General features: G+C 45.4%; 1 protein-coding gene across 7 annotated transcripts in view; it reads left to right on the top strand.

The window, feature by feature from the left end:
- Positions 1-10225: 10225 nt before the first annotated feature.
- The window catches only part of Acap2 (ArfGAP with coiled-coil, ankyrin repeat and PH domains 2), a 116166-nt gene continuing 107366 nt past the window's right edge, over positions 10226-19025 (top strand). For all 7 annotated transcript variants that reach the window (XM_041672765.1, XM_041672762.1, XM_041672764.1 and 4 more), the window contains exon 1: positions 10226-10531. In XM_041672765.1, coding sequence (XP_041528699.1) covers positions 10479-10531 — 53 coding nt within the window. In that variant the 5' untranslated portion in view covers positions 10226-10478. The remainder of the gene's footprint in view (positions 10532-19025) is intronic.

Genomic DNA, 19025 nt, shown 5'->3' with positions numbered 1-19025 from the left:
GCAGACGCACGCCATGAAGCTCTGACCCAGGAAGGACATAGGCTAGAATCTTCCTGGTAAGACCAGTGCCCACAGATTATTAGAGATGGGTTGATCAGGATATCAGAATTAGCCAGTAAGGGCTAGAGCTAAAGGGCCAAGCAGTGTTTAAATGAATACAGTTTGTGTGTTGTTATTTCGGAGCATAAGCTAGCCATGTGGGCAGCCGGAGTGCTGGGGACGCAGCCCCGCCGCTCATAATACTACAGAACACTGTGAGTCAGGGACCGAAGTCCTGAACACGAGTGTTTTATAAGACGCAGCTGTCAACATCCCCTTAGAGAAATTGTCCTGCTAACCACTCAGCTGTCCTTTAGCCCTAAATCCACCCCTATACAAAGGATTACAGTTACATGACCCCATTCTCCCTTGGCTTGCCAGGAACCACAACCCTTGCGGCCTGATACTGAGAGGTGAGCTGCACTGTTGTAATTTTTCTTTGAGATCTGGACATTCAGCAGCAGACTGAAGGGCCAGACACCACTGGGAGCAAGGGTTGAGAGGCCACATCAGGAACCAAAACACACAGAAGTTATTAAACGGCCCTGAGACTCATTTGTATGGCCTGTACCACGTCTTCTAATAGTTTAAAGGGGTTGTCAACATTTGAAAACAGGGATTTTTTTTTTAACATTAAAACCTAGCTGTTTGGTATCTCATATAAAATCTGAAGATCTGGTATCTTCCTTTTACTATTGTTATTGCTATTATTATCATATTGATTTTTCTTGAGAGGGACAGGGATCTCATAATATAACCCAGGCTATCCTGGTACTCTTTATGAAGCTGAGGCTGGCCTCAGACTCATGATCCTCCTACCTCAAGATCCCATGTGCTTAGGCTACAATCATGGACCATCATATTCACTAGCTTATATTTTGGCATAGTGTGGATTCAAACTAACTTTAACTGTGGAAAGAAAAGGAAAAAGATTCCCAAGAAGTGACATCTGAGCCGTGTAATTCTATTCGTGGTGGTGGTGGTGATGGTATCTTTCCGATACATGCTAAGCTAGTGTAGTACTACTAACCACAGCCTTACCTCCAATACTGCTCAAGCAGACAGCCACAGTGATGAGCAAATTCTCAAGGGAAGGGTGGGAAGTTTGGAGCTAAGAGTTTGGCATCATGGAGCTTGTGGTTGGCCTGAGTCACCTGGGATGCTATTTTTATATCTTGGGGGCCTCAGTTCCCATTATTATGAGGATAATGATATTGGATTTCTTCAGTCTGAGATCTACAGCTCCTACTTTACCCCACTTTTAATGTTTCATAATTTAGGACATTTCTTGCCATTGATACCTCAAAATGCTGGCATGATCACAGATGGAGAAAAGAATTGTGACAGTGTCCTCAGTAACTGGACACATGCAGGTTTAACCACACACAGAAAAAAGATGTTCAGTTGTTAATTAGCTCAATTATTTGTATTCATGGTATTGTGCAGTTGAACTGTCTATCTATCTATCTATCTGTCTAGAAATAAAAGGATAGACTATTGAATCTATTTTAATCCAAAAACAGCTATTAATTTCAGGATATTTTACATTGGTATGGATTTTAAATTATTGATACAAATTTAAAATTAATTTTGTTATACTGTATGTATATTTTTACTCTTGTTTAAGGTATTGTGTTTATGGAGCTCAATTTAAAATGTATAACTAAGAAATACAGATTAATAATCATTTATAATAGTTAAACTCATAGTCATGTTAAATATGTTTTCAAGGTCATACAGAGATATATTTCAGATAGATAGGTGATCTTCAAACACTTCAAAGACCTACAGAATATAGCGTCTAAAATGTTTTAATAACTTAGACTTCTTATGACAGTGAGACATGTCTGCTCCTGGCAGCACCAATCTACTTCAGAGAAGATGATGGGCCTCAAAGAAATTCTGTATGGAGTTTGTTTTCTGTATGGTAAAAACTATCTATGTGGGGAAAGAAATTGCTGTTGCTTCAATTGCTGACAGTTACTGTCCAAACTGGACTGTTAGGAATTTTTCCTAACACAAGCTCTCTGCTGATAGAAATTCCCAATCAAGCCAAATCAAAACAAGCCAAATTAAGAAATATCCAGATTTAATGGGATTCCTGTGCTCTTGGGTGTCCCCAAGGGGGAACTGGGAGGCCGTGAATGTGACCACCAGGAGGAAGGAAAAGAGACCACCTGTTTCTCTTTTGGAAGTTCACTTAAATACTCCATGGGAGTGGTCCTAACCCCCCCCCCCCAGGGAGGGGGTCAGGACCTGGCATCCTGGGATTTGGAGTCCTGACCAATACAACTCTCAGGCCTGGGGGCTGGGGGCTATGCTCCCAACTTAACACAGACCAGCAGGACACAAGAAAGGTGATTGCTCAACTTTGCCAAGACAAGGTAGGACAGCCCTTCAAAATTGCCTGTTTCACAAGAAAGTCTGTCAGATATGCTAGGCCTGTAGGCCAGAGTTGGATGCTCCAATATTGCAGAGGAACTTTGGGTGACTGTTCAGGCAACTTGATGTCCCTGTCATTAGGTAACATTTCACCCTTCTGGGGACTTTGACACAGTTGAAGACTAAATAGCTATAATTATAGTTTTCCTTAATTATAATAGAAAGTAAACAGATACAGACTCACCAAGATAAGATAGATGATTAAATATTTTCTCTAATTTGGATTAGATATTGTTACTGTAATTCTTACTTAATAACTGTTTTTGTTGTATATAGTTTAATTACGTTAAGGCAGGATTTTTCTTTTGTTTTTTCTGAGACAAGGTTTCTTTGTAGCTTTGGTGGCTGTCCTGGAACTAGCTCTTGTAGACCAGGTTGGCCTCGAACTCACAGAGATTCATCTGCTTCTGCCTCCCAAGTGCGAGGATTAAAGGCATGTGCCACCACCGCCCTGCTTAAGACAGAATTAATTAGATGAAAAGGCAGCAATCCTGTGGAATACCCCTCTTGTTCACTGTAAAGATTTGTCACTTAAATTGGTTTAATAAAACACTGGTTTAGGGCCTCCAAACTGGGGATGATGGGAGGAGAGCAGCAGAGTGAAGAGAGGCCAGCCAGTTGCCAAACAAGTAGGACATCTAAAAAATGAGGTAACAAGCCATGATCCACTTGGCAATGCAAAGATAGAAATATGGGTTAATTTAAATGTGAGAGTTAGCTAGTAAGAAGCCTGAGCTATTGGCTGAGCATTTATAATTCATATTCAACCTATGAGTCCATTATTTGGCAACAAGCAGTTGGGACTAAAAATATCCATTTACATATCTATATGTATTCAACACACAAAAGTAATGAGTTTCATTGTGATACTTTCATACATATATCATTTGTTCTTATTCACCTATACACCATACCTATTGCCATCCTTCATCTCCCCTCCTCCTTGATGCCCTCTGCCCCAGTTCCTCCTGCTTTTGTGCTACATATCCTCCTTGTTTGAATCTCTGTGATAAACACTATGACCAAAAAGCAACTTAGAGAGAAAAAAGCGTTTCTTTGGCTTGCAGGTACAGGACCACCTGCCTAAGGGTGGCATTGCCCACAGTGGGCTGGGCCCTACCACTTCAGTAATTAATCAGGAATATGTCCCACAGATTTGCCTACAGGCCAGTCTGATGTAGGTGATTTCTCAATTCACATTCCATCTTTCCAGATGACTCTACTTTGTGTTAACCATCACAATTGGTCTCTTGCAAACACATCAGTGTTAAACTGTAACATTTTCTTTCTTCTTTATTCCCTAGCTCATATATATATATATATATATATATATATATATATATATATATATATATATTTGGTTTTTCGAGACAGGGTTTCTCTGTGGTTTTGGAGCCTGTCCTGGAACTAGCTCTGGTAGACCAGGCTGGTCTTGAACTCACAGAGATCCGCCTGCCTCTGCCTCCCAAGTGCTGGGATTAAAGGCATGCGCCACCACTGCCCGGCTCCATATTAATATTGATCTCATATTAATACAATATAAATATACAATATTATTTTCAAAGCCCTACTATCTTTAAAAAATTAAAACACTACAAAAATTTAAAGTCTCTTAACTTTGGTCTTCTGCAAAATAAAAAAACAACTTACTTTCTTAGTCCAAGTGGAAAGAAACAAGACACAATTACAATTAGATACAAACAAAACCCAAATCCAAAAGTGTAAATAGCTCCGTATCTGATGATTGGAACTCATCCAATATCCTCTGGGCTTCAAAGGACTTGGGCAGCTCTACTTCTCTACCCTGGCACCAACAGCACATGCATGCAGTTTATCTCGTATGTGCACTCCACACTTGTGGACATCCTTGGTGGTCATCCTGCCGTCCTGACATCTCCAAAATGCTTTGAGTATCTACACTGCAGCTGAGGTTGCACCTCAACCCATGGCCTCCTGGCCTCAGGGCCAAGCTTCAACTGCTCTCCATGATCCCTTCAATACGGCAGCTCTCATGTTGCCAAAATCAGTACCACAGAAGAGAGACCCTTACATATCATCAAGTTCGGCTGCCAGCTGGTGACACTACCTTGCCTCGGCCTTGCCGCCGCTGGACCACAGCTGTATGCTGACCCCAAGGAAATACTTCCCAGAAGATTTTTGCCTCAGGATGTTGGTTCCTTATTAATCATAACTGACTTTTCAGCCCTACCTAAGCAGCACCAATTGTCCCAATAAAACAAAGTTTTACTTCAGCCGTGCTGGTCTCTTGTTAATCACAACTGATTCTTCCGGCTCAGCTGACCAGAAATCAGAGCTTCTTTGTTTTTTTTTTTTTTTTTTGATTTTTCGAGACAGGGTTTCTCCGTAGCTTTTGGTTCCTGTCCTGGAACTAGCTCTTGTAGACCAGGCTGGCCTTGAACTCACAGAGATCCGCCTGCCTCTGCCTCCCGAGTGCTGGGATTAAAGGCGTGTGCCACCACCGCCCGGCGAAATCAGAGCTTCTTAACTTCAATATATCATCTAAACCATTCTGCTGGAGTCTTTGTTTCCCTCTGAAGCTCACAAGCCAAGCATTTCTCTCAACTGCATCTCTCTCAACACTATTTATCTTTCAAGGTCCCTCAAATGGCTCAGTAAGCTTTGAACACGAATGACTTTTCCAGTCCCAAGTTCCAAAGCTTCCACAGTCCTCAGCAAAACAATCTGGCCATGGCTGTCACATTGAGAGCCTGCTGTCTGGAACCAACTTCTGTCTCGTTTGCATTCTGTGGCTGTGATAAAACACGACCAGGAGCAATTTAGGGAGGAATGGATTTATATGGATTACAGGTTACAGCCACCATTACTTGCCGCCAAGGCAAGACGCTGGAGGCAGGAACTGAAGCAGACAGAACAGAGAAGCTGGGCTTACCAGCTTGCTTTCCATGGCTTACTCAGCTGGCTTCCTTAGACAACCCAGGACCACCCGCCTAGGGGGGCACCACCCACAGTAGGCTTGGTCAGTACCACAGTGGGCTGGGCCCTCCCACATCGATCACTAGTCAAGAAAGTGCCCCACAGACTCACCCACAGGACTGTCTGAAGGAGACAGCTCCTCCATTGACGGTCCCTCTTCCCAGATGACTTTAGCTTGGGTCAAGTTGACAAAAACAATCAAAACTAACCAGCATACACATATTCCATTACCTTCTCATTTCCTCTGCTCCTCTCTGTACCTGTTGTCCTCACCATTTCTACTTGCTACTTATGTCAGGTAGGTTTCAGGAAGCACACACATCCAGAAACGACAGTCTTGACTCTCCCACCAGGCTGGACAGCAGAAGGATTTCAGGTGCTTAGATAAAAGTCAGAGGTCCTCAGGAACTTGTAAAACAGGTTCCCAATTTGTCCACCAAAAGGAGTCATTTCCCTTGCCTCTGGCAGAAAAGGGACACTTAGTTCCCCATTGATAAACCTGTGGGGGCTATCAGCATATCTCAAAGTTCACGCTAGCCTCCAGGCTCCTAGGCTCCTATTCACAAGTACCCCTTAGGCATTTCACACTCCACATTGACATCCGGGTCCCTCTCAACTCTGCCTCTACCCTGAACTCCCAGGCCTGCTTCTGTTCACAGGCTTCTCCCCTCCTAGATACCTTTGAGGTCCCCCCTTCCTCTGCCGCCCCTCTCTGCTATTCTCCCCTCTCTGGCAGATAACCCTGGCCATGTCTAGTCTGTTGCTTTCTCTCTGCTCTGGACTCTTCCAGATGCCTCTGGATATTTTTCCTCTCTTATCCACAATAAAAACATTTTCTCCTAATCATGGACTGAAGATTTTGATGGTTTCTTTACTGTGCCCTCTTATATAGATATCTAGGAACAACTACATGAACATATAAATTCAAATGTAGATTCTGCCTATGAGCGAAAATACTGGGTTTGTCTTTATGAATCTAGATTACTTCTCTTCTATAGCCCCAAGTATCTGTGGAGTAGGATGTCGACCTTTGGCCAGAAGCCAAGGATGCTACAGCTGGGCATATGGTAGATTTATTTTTAGCTTTTTGAGAATTCTCCACACTGATTTCCAGAGAGGCTTGCGCAGGTTTGCAGTCTCACCAGCAGTGAGTCAGGGTCTTTCCTTCTCCATAGTCTTCCCTTCGCTTGATGTTTTGTTGATCTTAGCCATTCTGACTGCCATAAGATCGAATCTCAAAGTTATCTTGATTTGCATTTCTCTGATTGCTAAGGGTGCTGAACATCTTTTGAGCTATTTCATAGCCATTTTTATTTCTTCCTTTGAAAACTCTCTGTTCAGAGCCCTGTCTATTTTTTTTAATTGGGTTGTCTGTTTTCTTAATTCTTTGTTTTCTGAGTCCTTCATCTATTCTGGATATTAATCCTCTTTCAGATGCATAGCTGACAGATGGCAAAGATTTGCTCCTATTCAGTGGGTTTCCTCCCTACTTGATTATTTCCTTAGCTGTGCAATTTTTTTTTTTTTTAAGTTTTGTGAAGTCCCATCTGTAACACATAGGGTACTGGTACTGTCTATGTTTCCTTTAATGGCTTCAGGTTTCACATTGAGGTCTTTGATTCATTTGGAGTTAGTTATTGTATAAGGCGGTAGATACCATCTAACTTCATTTTTAATATAATTATCTCAAGCTCCATCCATTTATAGGCAAATATCGTAATTTCTTCCATGTCCTCTCTTCATCTGTTGATAGACCTTGAAGCTAGTTCCATTGTCTTGGCTATGCTAAGGAGTATCTCAATAAGCGTGGGTGTGCAGGTACCTCTGTGGGATGCTGACTGAGAATCCTTCGTGTGTATATCTAGGAATGGTGTAGGTGTATCATAGCATCTCATCTCATGATCATGATAATCCTAGCTTAGTCTATGTGGTGCCTCCATCCTGATTTCTATGGTGACTGCGTTAGTTTACCTTTCCACCAGTGCTGCAGAAGGGCTCCTCTCTTTCTGTACATCCCTAGCATTTATTGTGATTGCTTTTCTTTTTTACTTTTGTTTTTTTTTTTTTTTTTTTGACAGGGTTTCTCTGTGTAACTGCCCTAGCTGTCCTGGAACTCTCTCTGTAGACCAGACTGGCCTCTAACTCACGAGATCCACCGGCTGAGTTCTGTGATTAAAGGTGTGTGCCACCGCACCCAGCGTGGTTGGTTTTCTTGACCAGCATTCTGACTCTGGTGAAAAGTAATCTCCATGCAGTTTTAATTTGCATTTCCTTGATGACTAAGGATACTGAGCACTTTTTTCTTTTTCTTTCTTCCTTTGAGAAATGTCTATCAACCTATTTACTAAAAGAATATTTTTTTCTTTTTGTGTTTAACTTTTGGAGTTTTCTCCCTTTAATTAAAATTTGTATTTCTCTTTTTAAAAGCGTGTGTGTGTGTGTGTGTGTGTGTGTGTGTGTGTGTGTTGGGACTGGAGAGATAGCTCAATGCTTAAAAGAGCACTTGTTCTTTCAGAGGACCCGAGTTCAGTTCACTTCCCACTACTCACATCAAGTAGTCCACAGCTACCTGTAACTCCAATTTCAGCGGCTTTGACACTCTTACCTGGCCATTGCAGATACCAGAACACAGGCGGTATATATTCCCAGGGACAAACACACATACTTTAAAAAGTAAATAAAAATTATTGTGTGTGTAAAGCACATGAGTGTGTGAGTATGGACATTAACTTTTGACAGCATGTATGCAGGTCAAGCACACACAGACTTGGTAGCTTGTACTTTCTTTCCAGTGTGGGATCCAGGATTGAGCTCAGGTTTAGTGGCAAGAGTCTTTCCTACTGAGTCATTATGCTGACCCTGGAGGGTTATTCATTTATGTTTTTCATTCTTGTTATAGATTCTAGATTTTAATGCCTGTCATGTGTAATTGACAAAAATATTTACCATTCTATAGGCTGTCTCTTTACTTTGCTGTTTTTATTTTTTTTTTAAAAACGCCATGTGGAAGTTTTTTTGGGATATGTGCGTGGCACATGCATGTGTCTGTGCTCATGTGTGTGCACATGCCTGTGTGTTAAGGTAGATATTGGATGTCTTCCCAGCCGCTCTTGACCTTATATTTGGAGATAAATTCTCACTGAGCCCAAAGCTCCTCAGCTCAGCCTCTCTCCATCTCCCAGCCTTGGGACCACAGCACATGTCACCATATTTAGCTTTTTACATGGGTGCCGAGGATCCAAATACAGGTCTTGTAATTGTGTGATAAGCCACGTATGGACATTGCTCCAGACCCTACTGTCATTATCTTATATGCAGATGTCCAGGTTCTTCAGCACCATTTGTGATGGATATGAGTGAGCACCAGCACCATATCCCAGCTATGTTTTGTCATCCCTGTTTAAAGATTTGGTAGTGTAGGTGTGTGGTTTTCATTCTGGGTTCTCAGTGCTATCCCACTGCTCTGCCTCTCTGGGTTTGTGCCAGTACCACAGGGTTTTGGTTACTATGTCTGTGTTTTTGAGACAGGGTGTTATTGTGTAGCCCAGGCTGGCCTCATATTAAGATCTTGTGCTGCTGAATTTTAACTTGCCCCCTCCCGTGCCACTTTTAAGTGTCTTGCAACAGAATGATGAAACCTTGGCACACTAACTGACTGCATATGCTGACTGTCACAAATCAATGCAATTAAACGCAGTATACATGGCTAATTCTCTTGGTAGAGTTACATTCCTCGAAAGGATTAGCCTGACCAGTTGATATACTTGAGGATACTGAGCATTTAACAATTGATAACTTGTAGCTATCAAGAGAACCTATGTAGAGTATAGAGATGTACAATTCAATTAAAAAAAAAGCGAAAAAGTTTCTAACGAAAAAAAAAACATATACAATGTGTGTTCTTTCAAAAGTTTCAGATTATGCTGGAACGTTCTAAAAGTGCAGAAGAGGTCAAGGTTTAACTGGAGGTTACAAAAACTCTCTAGCGTGCAACCACTCTCTAACATATGCAAATGGCCAAAGGTTACAGACTTTAGATAGTAAAAGTGAGCCGGCTGAGGCTTGACCTTTGACTAACCTGCAAAGAAGACAGTAGTGCAATTGCAACCAATGCTTGTTGGATGTGTGACGCCGTGTCAACTGGACAGTTCTATCAGATGAGCGTCCTGTCAAGTGGGAAAGCTAGGAGCGAACTCTAGAAGTTGCCTCCAGGTGTTCACAACCACTGGGTTCAAACATCCCACCTATGCATTTTTACAGGTACACTCATACTTTTATGGGTGCTTTTAATATCGTTTAGCCATTGTACTTTCTTTCAGGGAACGGTCCCTGATTGTATGAAAAGATGTATGTAGAAGCAATTTCCAAATCATTAAGCGGTGGAACCAATACGCGAAAGGTTATCAAAGGTGCCCTCACGCCTCTCCTGGCCTCAGTTTCTCTAAACTGAAAGGCTTAGTCTAATCCTTTCCTTGTCATAATTTCTGCTCTTAGATCTCTACAGATTGCTTCCAAAGCTGCTTTAAAGAGCACATCTTCCTTTCAGACCCGAGGGAGGGGTGAGGGATGGAGTGGGGGGTGGAGGGGAGCTGAGCGACACAGGCCACGTGACTTCCTTCCTTTTCAGGGCGCCTGCGTGACCAGCCTCCTAGCAACCCGCGCATCCCGCCTAACGACACCAGCGCACCGCGGTTGGCTGTCGCAGTGTTCGTGCACCTCCCGCGGGCGGTGCTGCCGGAAGCCCCTCCCATGGCCGCGGCTTGGTGGCTGGCTGGCCGCGGCTGTCACTCCGGAGCGTTTTCCCCCGGCCGGCGCTCAGCTGGGGCGGAGGAAGAGGCGGCCTGGGCCTGCCGAGCTGTTGCAGTCTTCGCGGCTGCTATGTCCAGGGTGCACGGTGCCCTCCGCAGCTCCGTGCAGCGCTAGAGGCGGCCGAGCGCCCGCCGACGCCGCCCAGATTCCCGGTGCCACCGCTCCTCCGCTCCTCCACTCCCGCAGCTCCCGCTGCTCCTCCGGCGTCGCTTGCGAGGCCAGGCGGAGGAAAGATGAAGATGACGGTGGATTTCGAGGAGTGCCTGAAGGACTCGCCCCGCTTCAGGTAACCCTGCCCTGTCGCCCGGTGCCTCCCGGAGCCGCCTCTCCCGGCGGCGGGGCGAGAGAGCCGGTCTTGGGGAGCGGCCACTGAATCCCGGATCACTCGTCAACCCGGGGAGCATTCGTTGGTCCCGGCAGTGCCCGCCGGCTGCGGGAGCATCGACTGACCCGGGAACACCCGCCAGCCCCCGGCAGCACCCACCGACCCTGGGTGCATCGTTGGCTCTCGGGTACACCCGCAGATCCTGGGTACACCGCCAATCCCGGGCACTCCAGCCAGCTCTGGGAGCACCGCGGGCCCTCAGTCCGCGCCTTCCGACGGGGCGGGCCGCAGCCTTTCTCCCGCAGTCCGAGGCGTGGCCGAGAGGGGACGTCGCTTCTTCTGCCCTGGCTCACCGCCGCCTCTCCCGGAGCCCGGGCACCGCCGCATCGCTAAAGTCGCGTCCCTCTCTGGCGCTCTTCCTCTCCCTTTCCTTCCGCTGCGCGTCGGCGCCCACCTCCCCACCCCCCTGCACGCCAGCTTTCTGGGCATCCTTGCGGGTCACTTAGTTCCTCTTCCCGCTTCTCAGCGGCCCTCGGCCGGGGAGGAGGGGGCAGGGGCCTCAGGGAAGCGTCGGCGGCGGATTCGACAGAGTCGGGGCTGGAGGGGCTGTTGAACCACCTATTCTAGCCACTCTTGACCGCCACGATCTGCTCTGCTTTCGGTCGAAGCTTTTGGAAGAGGTGCAGGGTTGAGGGTAGACAAGACAGCGTTTCTGCTTTGAGAACGGAAGTAGGAGGGCCCCGAAGATTGCATTTGTGTTCCTCTTCCCGCGGCTCGGAGGGCCCTGGATCACAGTCGGATGCTCCCAGTGGATCTGCCACAAAACTGATGTGGTGGCATTTGGATTCACATGGGCTGGCCTGCCTTCCACGTGAGAGGCGGCAGTACTGAAGGGGTCCAGAATCCGTGCTCTTTGGAGCATTATCAGAAACTCTGGGTTTGGAGAATGGAGCTTTTCTAGGCTGTGGTTTACAGTGTACTGGATAGGACTGGCCTTAGGCCTAAATAAGACCTTAAAACTTCTGTTACATAGTGACATTTTATGAAAGATTCCTCTGAGCATTGGTGTGTGTGTGTGTGTGTGTGTGTGTGTGTGCGTGTGCGTGTGTGTGTGCGCGCCCACCGAGCTCCCTGCCAAGTGTGCATTGTAAATTCTTGCACCCTCCGGGAACTAGCTGTTCTCAGCCTTCTGACTGTTAATTTGGCATCCCATTCTCCTCTCCAAGAAGAGGAAGGGGACGTGTAGAATGAGGGAAGTTAGAGGAAACTTAAGGACACGTTGTCTTTGCTCTTTTCTAGACCCAAGTTTTATTTGACTTCAGTGGTTGCCAGCAAACACAGTTCTGCACTTGGTTTCGTTACTGTTGTTGCCATTAGATTTTGACAGTTTTATGTTCTGGGCGAATTGAAGGACCCTGGAGACCCAAACAAATTGTTTAGGGCAGCCTTGGAGGTTAGCTTTCCTGACTGGGCAGCAAATGAAGTAATTTTAAAATAATACCTTGGGAAGTTTTGCTTATTTTGAAAGTTTTGCTTAGATGATTCAGCTGTTTGTGTTTGTGTGTGTTATATGTTCATGTGTGTGTGTGCAGGTGTGTGTGTGAAGGCCAGAGCTAGTCACTGGGTGTCTGCCTCAGTTACTTCCCACCTTGTCTCACTGAACCCCAGGCTTGCTGATTTGGCTAGACTGGCTGGCCAGCAGTACCTAGGGATCCTCCCATCTCTGTCTCCCTAGCGCTGGGATTATAGGTATAGTGAGGTACCTTTTTTTTTAAACATATGTTTTGGGGAATCAAACTCAGTTTCTTTGGCTTGTGTGGCAAGCGGTCTCCCCAACCATCAGCTCTTTATCTGCACAGGAAGTAACGACAGTTTTTTTTTTGTTTGTTTGTTTTCTTTTTAGAGACTGTAAGCTTTGTGCTTCCCTAGTTTCAGATAAATTTGATTTGAAAAAAAAAAGGCAAGTTAAGGGAAGTGCTTTGGGTAGGCGTCTGGCCTTTGATGTTGGTTACATGTCACGTGACACTTTCTTTTTAAAGTAACCATTGAATATAAAGGAAGAATTAGAGATGCCAGGTTGTTATGGCGTGACGTGGTGAACTTTTTTGTTCAACTTGATTGTAATATTTTGCCCTATTTTATGTAGATAGAGACTTCTAGCATATCTAGCCTCTGGCATTCCAGTTATTGTCAGCTGCAAACTGGGAACAGAGACCAAGGTTCCAAGAGCTCCAGTGTCTTGTATTCATTTTGGGGCCTCGTTTAGATATACAGTAAAGAACAGTACCAAGAAGTTGACAGCCCCTTGTTCACATAATAATTGTAGTTTTCTGTGTTTCTACTATTGTGTAGATTTGTGTTGTATCTGAATAGGATATTTCATTAATATTAGTTCACATCACATGTACACTGGATAAAATTGACTTAAGAGTGTATGTGAATTTATTGGAACTCATATCAAAATAGAGAATCTGCGAGCTGTGGGGATGGGTGACTGATGCCTATATGCCCATCAGACAGTGAGGCAGGAGGATTGTGAATTGGTGGCTAGTCTAGACATCTTAGCAAAAGCCCTGTCAATTGGACCGAGGGGACGGCTCAGTGGGTAGAGCACTGACGGTGTGATTCCGGGCCGAGGGGATGGCTCAGTGGGTAGAGCACTGACGGTGTGATTCCGGGCCGAGGGGACGGCTCAGTGGGTAGAGCACTGACTTGATCCTGGGCTGAGGGAATGGCTTTGTCATCGAGGACCATTGCGTGGATCCCCAGCACACTTGTAAATGCTGGGCTGGCAATCTCAGCGCTTTGGAGGCAGAGATGGAGGCTCTGGAACACATTGGCCAGCTAGACTAACAAGCTGGCTAGCTAGAGGAGCTGAATCAGAGCTCTGGGATCAAGTGACCCTACCTAAATATATAAGGTGGAGAATGATGGGGGAACACCCACAGCTGGCCTTTATGTGTGTGGGTGCTTAGACATATATACACCAACCTACATAAATATTCAAACACACATGCGCACCACTCACATATACACATGCTCTGCTATTCGCTACTACTAAGGGAAGCAAGAGCCATCGTGAGGGCTGGTCTCTTACTTTAATCCCTTAAAACCATTTCCCCTTTACTCACACTGGGGCTGGAGAGACAGCTCCGCTGTTAAGAGCACCGACTGCTCTCCAGTGAACCTGGGCTCGATTCCTGGCTCCTACCTGTCAGCTCAGAGCTGTCAGTAACTACAGTTCCAGGAATCAGTGCCCTATTCTGGGCATGAGACATACATGTGGTGCACAGACATACATGCAGGTCAAACATCTACACACAGAAAATAATAAGGAAACAAATTAAGGCCTTGTGGTAGTGGCACACGCCTTTATTCCCAGCACTCGGGAGGCAGAGGCAGAGGCAGAGAGGCAGAGAGGCAGAGAGGCAGAGAGGCAGAGAGGCAGAGGCAGGCAGATCTCTGATTTTGAGACCAGCTTGGTCTACAAAGCCAGTTCTAGGACAGGACAGCCAGGGCTACATACACAGAGGAGTCCTCTCTTGAAAAACCAAGCGGGGGTGGAGGGATCAGAACAGAAACAGTGGAGCCTCACATTAAATTTTATACTTTCAGTATTGAAGATATTTTATGTACTTATCTACCACCAAAACCAAAAGCTTATGTTCCAAAATGTAAATTTTAACTGTATAAAAGTTCATTGAGTTTTGTAGACTTTGGGTCCTGTTAATTTTGGGTCCTTTTATTTATTTGCAAGTTTTTAAATAATAAAGTTTATAAAATAAAAATTCTTTCACAAAATTAATCCTTTTTTTGGGGGGGGGGTTGTTTTTGAGACAGGGTTTCTCTGTGTAGCCCTGGCTGTCCTGAAACTCACTCTGTAGACCTGGCTGGCCTCAAACTCACAGAGATCCACTTCTCTCTGCCTTTCAAGTACTGGGATCAAAGGCGTGCACCACCATGCATGGCTCACAAAATGAATCTTATGGCATTTAAGTATGGCATTTGCGTGTAACTGATTTGGATGCTATAGACTTAGTGCAAAAGTCAGATCTTGTTGAGGAAAAGATTCACCACTACTCAAACCTTCATTTCCCTGCTAAACAGCTGGGAAAACATGAGGAGATGTGGCTGAAGTAGGGGGAAAAGGATGCTGTGGCTGTGATTTGAATAATTTGAATAAACTCGGTGCTTTCTCTTTCATTCCAATGCTGGGTACTTTGATTTTTGCTGAATAGATTGGAGGACACATTTCGTTGTATAATTTTGGGTTCTATTTTTAGCTTTTAAAATACCAGTCTAAACGCTTAAAGGTCAAAATCTTGTTATAAAAATCTGCAAGAATGTAAATGTATCCAAATGTACCTTTTTGTAAAAGAGGGAATATTTGGGAGGCAGACATTTTAATTAATATTTACTGAAGTTTGAATTTGTGCCTGAGATTGTGAGTAATTTCTTGTTTGAATTTTCAAAACTCGTAATCCAAATTGTTTCTAGGCTTGGCATGTTGGTGGCACCACTACAGTTCCCAGTACTCAGGCTGCCAGAGGCGGAAGGATTGTGAGTTTGAGGCCAGCGAGGGCTATGCAGTGAGACTTTGAAAAAAGAAAAGATTTCTATTTTATGCGTGTGTGTGTTTTGCCTAAATGTATGTCTGTGCATAAGTACAGCAAGTGCCCATGGCAGTCAGAAGAGGGTAGCAGATCCCCAAGAACTGAGTTACAGACAGTTGTGAGCTGCCGTGTGGGTGTCGGGAATTGAACCCAGTTCTCTGGAAGAGCAGCCAGAGCTGCTATGCTTGTGCAGTATGTTTTCACACCGAGTAGTGTTCGTATACAAACACAATTTTTTTTTTTTTTTTGGTTTTTCAAGACAGGGTTTCTCTGTGGCTTTGGAGCCTGTCCTGGAACTAGCTCTTGTAGACCAGGCTGGTCTCAAACTCACAGAGATCCGCCTGCCTCTGCCTCCCGAGTGCTGGGATTAAAGGCGTGCGCCACCACCGCCCGGCTTACAAACACAATTACTGAGCTTTTAGACATATTTATTTATTTATTTTGAGACAGGGTTTCTCTATGTATCTCTGGCTGTCCTGGATCAGACGGTAGAGCAGGTGACAGAGATCCACCTGCCTCTGTCTCCCAAGTGCTGAGGTTAAAGGTGTGCACCACTACCTGGCATAGAACAAAACATTAGACATTAATGTTAAAATGTATTAAATATTAAAAGCTAGCTGCATTAACACTTTGTTAATGATGTGGAATTTAAAATGATGACTTTGGAATAAAAATAATAAAAAAAATTGATCCAAGGGTTGTTATCTGGATGAATCTTGGTCTAGAAAATACTAAATGGGGCCATGTTGATAGCCTGGCAGTAAAGTGCGCACATCTGATGACCTGAGTTGGCTCCTTGGAGCCGTGTAAAGTTGGGAGGAGAGAAGGGACTGGCTCAGAGTTGTCTTCTGACCTCCACGTGTGTGCCACGGCATGCAACCGCCATTGTGTAAAGACAGCAATAAGTAGAAAATACTACATGGAAATTCTAGAAAATATGGACTAGAACATTTATGCTGTATTTTGATTATTTTTTGTGTGTTTGTGTGTTGTCTATGTGTTCGCAGACGTATGGGTATATGTTTATGCATTCAAGGCCATGGGGTTGGAATCTTCCTGTATTGCTCTCTACCTTATAGGTTTTATTAGTATATATTAATTATATATAACCACGCGTTAATGGTTTCATTACTGTCTTACATGTACATAGTTGTCTTGGCCCTTCATCCGTTGCTACCCTTCCGTATCCCTCTTCCACTCCCTTTCTTTTCACAGCTGGCTCCTCTCTACCTTTGTGTCTTCCTTCGGCGACCCATAGGGCTGCCCACAGGCGCACAGGCACCTTACCCTAGGCTCCACGGCTGAAGAGAATGTCTCTCCTCCCCCAGCAACCACTAACTGTGTGTAAGTCCTCAGCGAGTGGTGGGGTCTTGTGAGCCCCTCTGTTCTCTGTGACAGTCCCTCGCTTGTGCAGGTAATTCCAGCTGCTCTGCACTGAAGAGGGTAACAGCCATACCATGCCCGAAGTCAGCGATCCATATTGCTCACTCCTTCCTCTGGCTCTTAACAATCTTTCTGTTTCTTCCTTGAGCCTTACTGGGGATGATACAGAAGGCCTCATTTCCGCAATGGTTACTTGAATTTTCATCACTGTGACCAATTAGAAATCTCTACAGTTACCACTGACTGCTGCAAAGCAAGTCGCAGCACTCTGTAGCCATCAACATAGTTATTTTGATTGACACTTTGATGGCCACATTGTGTCCATTTAGCAGACAACAGTAGCAGTGGCCACCCTCTTCGCTCTCAGCCATAGGCTTTCCACAGTACCAGATGTGAATTCCCTCCTGTTTCCTGGGCTTCAAGTCCAACCAGTAGTTGGTTGGTTGCTCCATGACAGTGCACCGTGGGCACAGCTCGAACGGCTGGCTCGTAGGTTTGGAGGCTGGTTTACGGCTGAGCAGGACAAGGCTGGAATTCCTCCTCAGCGTTCTTCTTGTGGGCCAGCATTCTCTGGTCTCCTCAGAGCTTGATTTCTGTTCTGTGATGGGATGTGTTCTACCTTATTTTTTTGAGGCGACTTTCTCACTGAACCTGGAGCTCATGGAGTTGGTTAAACTGGCCGACTGGCTAATGAACCCCAGGCATTCGCCCGTCTCTGTACCCCAGCACTGGCTGTGGATGCTTGTTGGCACACCCGCCTTTGCTTTAGTGTTTGAGACCTGAATTCAGGTTCTCAAGGCTAATGCAGCAGGTAGTTAACCAACCGAGTCATGTCCCCAGGCCTGAAAAGGCATGTTTTAAAATTCTCCCTTCCAAGTAGTGTAGTGAATAGTCACTCATTGTCCCGCTCCATCCAGCTGGGATGTGCTGCTTCCTTTCCCAGTGCGTTCACCTTATATGCTGCCTGCCCATCAGCCACTCAGTGGTCTTAGTTATCATATGGACTGGGTGGGATTGTAGTGTTGTGTTCAAGCAGTCTTTGTCTTATTTAATAGTGGGCTGGAAGTGTGAGAGCCGTGGTGCTGGCAGATCTAGACAAAGGAAACTGTAAAGTGCTTCATTTATGGGAAAAGGCAAAATTCTCCATGAGAAAAGGAAAAACTGGCCTTACGCTGAGATTGCTAAGGCCTGCAATTTTACTGCATGGCTGTGAACCATCCTCCTGAAGCTCATTTGTGTGTGGAATGTTCGGTCCCTGTCCAGCAGGGCTGTTTTGGAGGTCATGAAACATTAGGAATTGGGACTTGATGGAAGTAGGTTCCTCAGGTTGTCCTTACGAAAAACCTGGTTCCCCCTTCCGGCTTTGCTTCCCGTCTACCTGTCACAAGGTGAATAGCTTCCTTCCACTGTGTCTTCTATCACTTTGATGTTCTTCCCATGGACATGGGGGCTGAGCAGCCATGGATGGCCCCTTGGGAATCACGAGCACAAACAAACCCCTCCTCTCTTCTGGTGTTTATATCAGCGATTTTAGTCACCGTGACCTGAAACTGACTGATGCCAAATGTTGGTACCAGAGAAAGAGGGCTGTTTCCATGACTACCTCCTGATAGGTGCAGAAGCCTTTGGGAGCTGGTCTGAGGGAGCAATGTGGAAGAGTTTGGTGAAGTGGGTTAGCAGAACTCTCGCGTGCTATGAACAGGTTAGTGGACGTTGTGCTGGGAGCTCAGAGGACCAGACAGCTGAGAAGAATGCAGGCTCCGGGCTGAAGGGAGGCTTCTTTGGGGAACTGGAGTAAAGGCCATTGAGAATCCCTTCTACATTTTTCCATGGCTGGAGACTGTGGGAGACTGAATTAAAAGTGATGGACTGGTTATATGGCGAGGGGATTGTTAAGACAGTTTAGCATTCAGCAGTGGCCAGCATTGCTGGCTGCCTTTAGCCAGGCTAAGCTGACTTCACTCACGGTAAAGTGCTTCATTTAAGTGAAAAGGCAGCGAGGGTTGAGAATGAAGGGAACAGAATGACTTAAGAAACATGCATTGTGGTCGGAAGGCTGCTGTGACGATGGTGCTGAAGAAGGATTGTTCCCGAAGAGGTTAGGACAACTGAGAAGCCACCAACTACAGTTAGCCCTAAGGGCTTTTTGGGAATTGGCCAGGACTCCAACCATAGCAGGCTCAAAGGCATAAACACATAAACTCATTACGAAACTTTTGCTAGGGATGAGAGCTTCACCCAGACACAGGGCTTGCAACGTGCAGCCTAGGAAAGTGTTTTCCCATGATTCATTTCACTGTACTCTGCTGCTCAGGAACTCCGAGGCCAGTGCAGCCACGGTCCAAGATGGCACCACTCCAGCTGGTACAGAACTGGTCATTATCCATGTGACCCTGGTTGTAGGGTCATGGAGACTTCTAACCAGATCTCATAGAGAAGGCTGGGAGGCTGGGTAGACA

The sequence above is a fragment of the Microtus oregoni genome, unplaced genomic scaffold (assembly GCF_018167655.1).
Source record: "Microtus oregoni isolate MIOR12 unplaced genomic scaffold, Mior012 000023F_ref0000262, whole genome shotgun sequence".
Classification (NCBI taxonomy): domain Eukaryota; kingdom Metazoa; phylum Chordata; class Mammalia; order Rodentia; family Cricetidae; genus Microtus; species Microtus oregoni.
The sequence above is the reverse complement of the archived record's forward strand: the minus strand, read 5'-3'. Positions and strand labels throughout refer to the sequence as shown.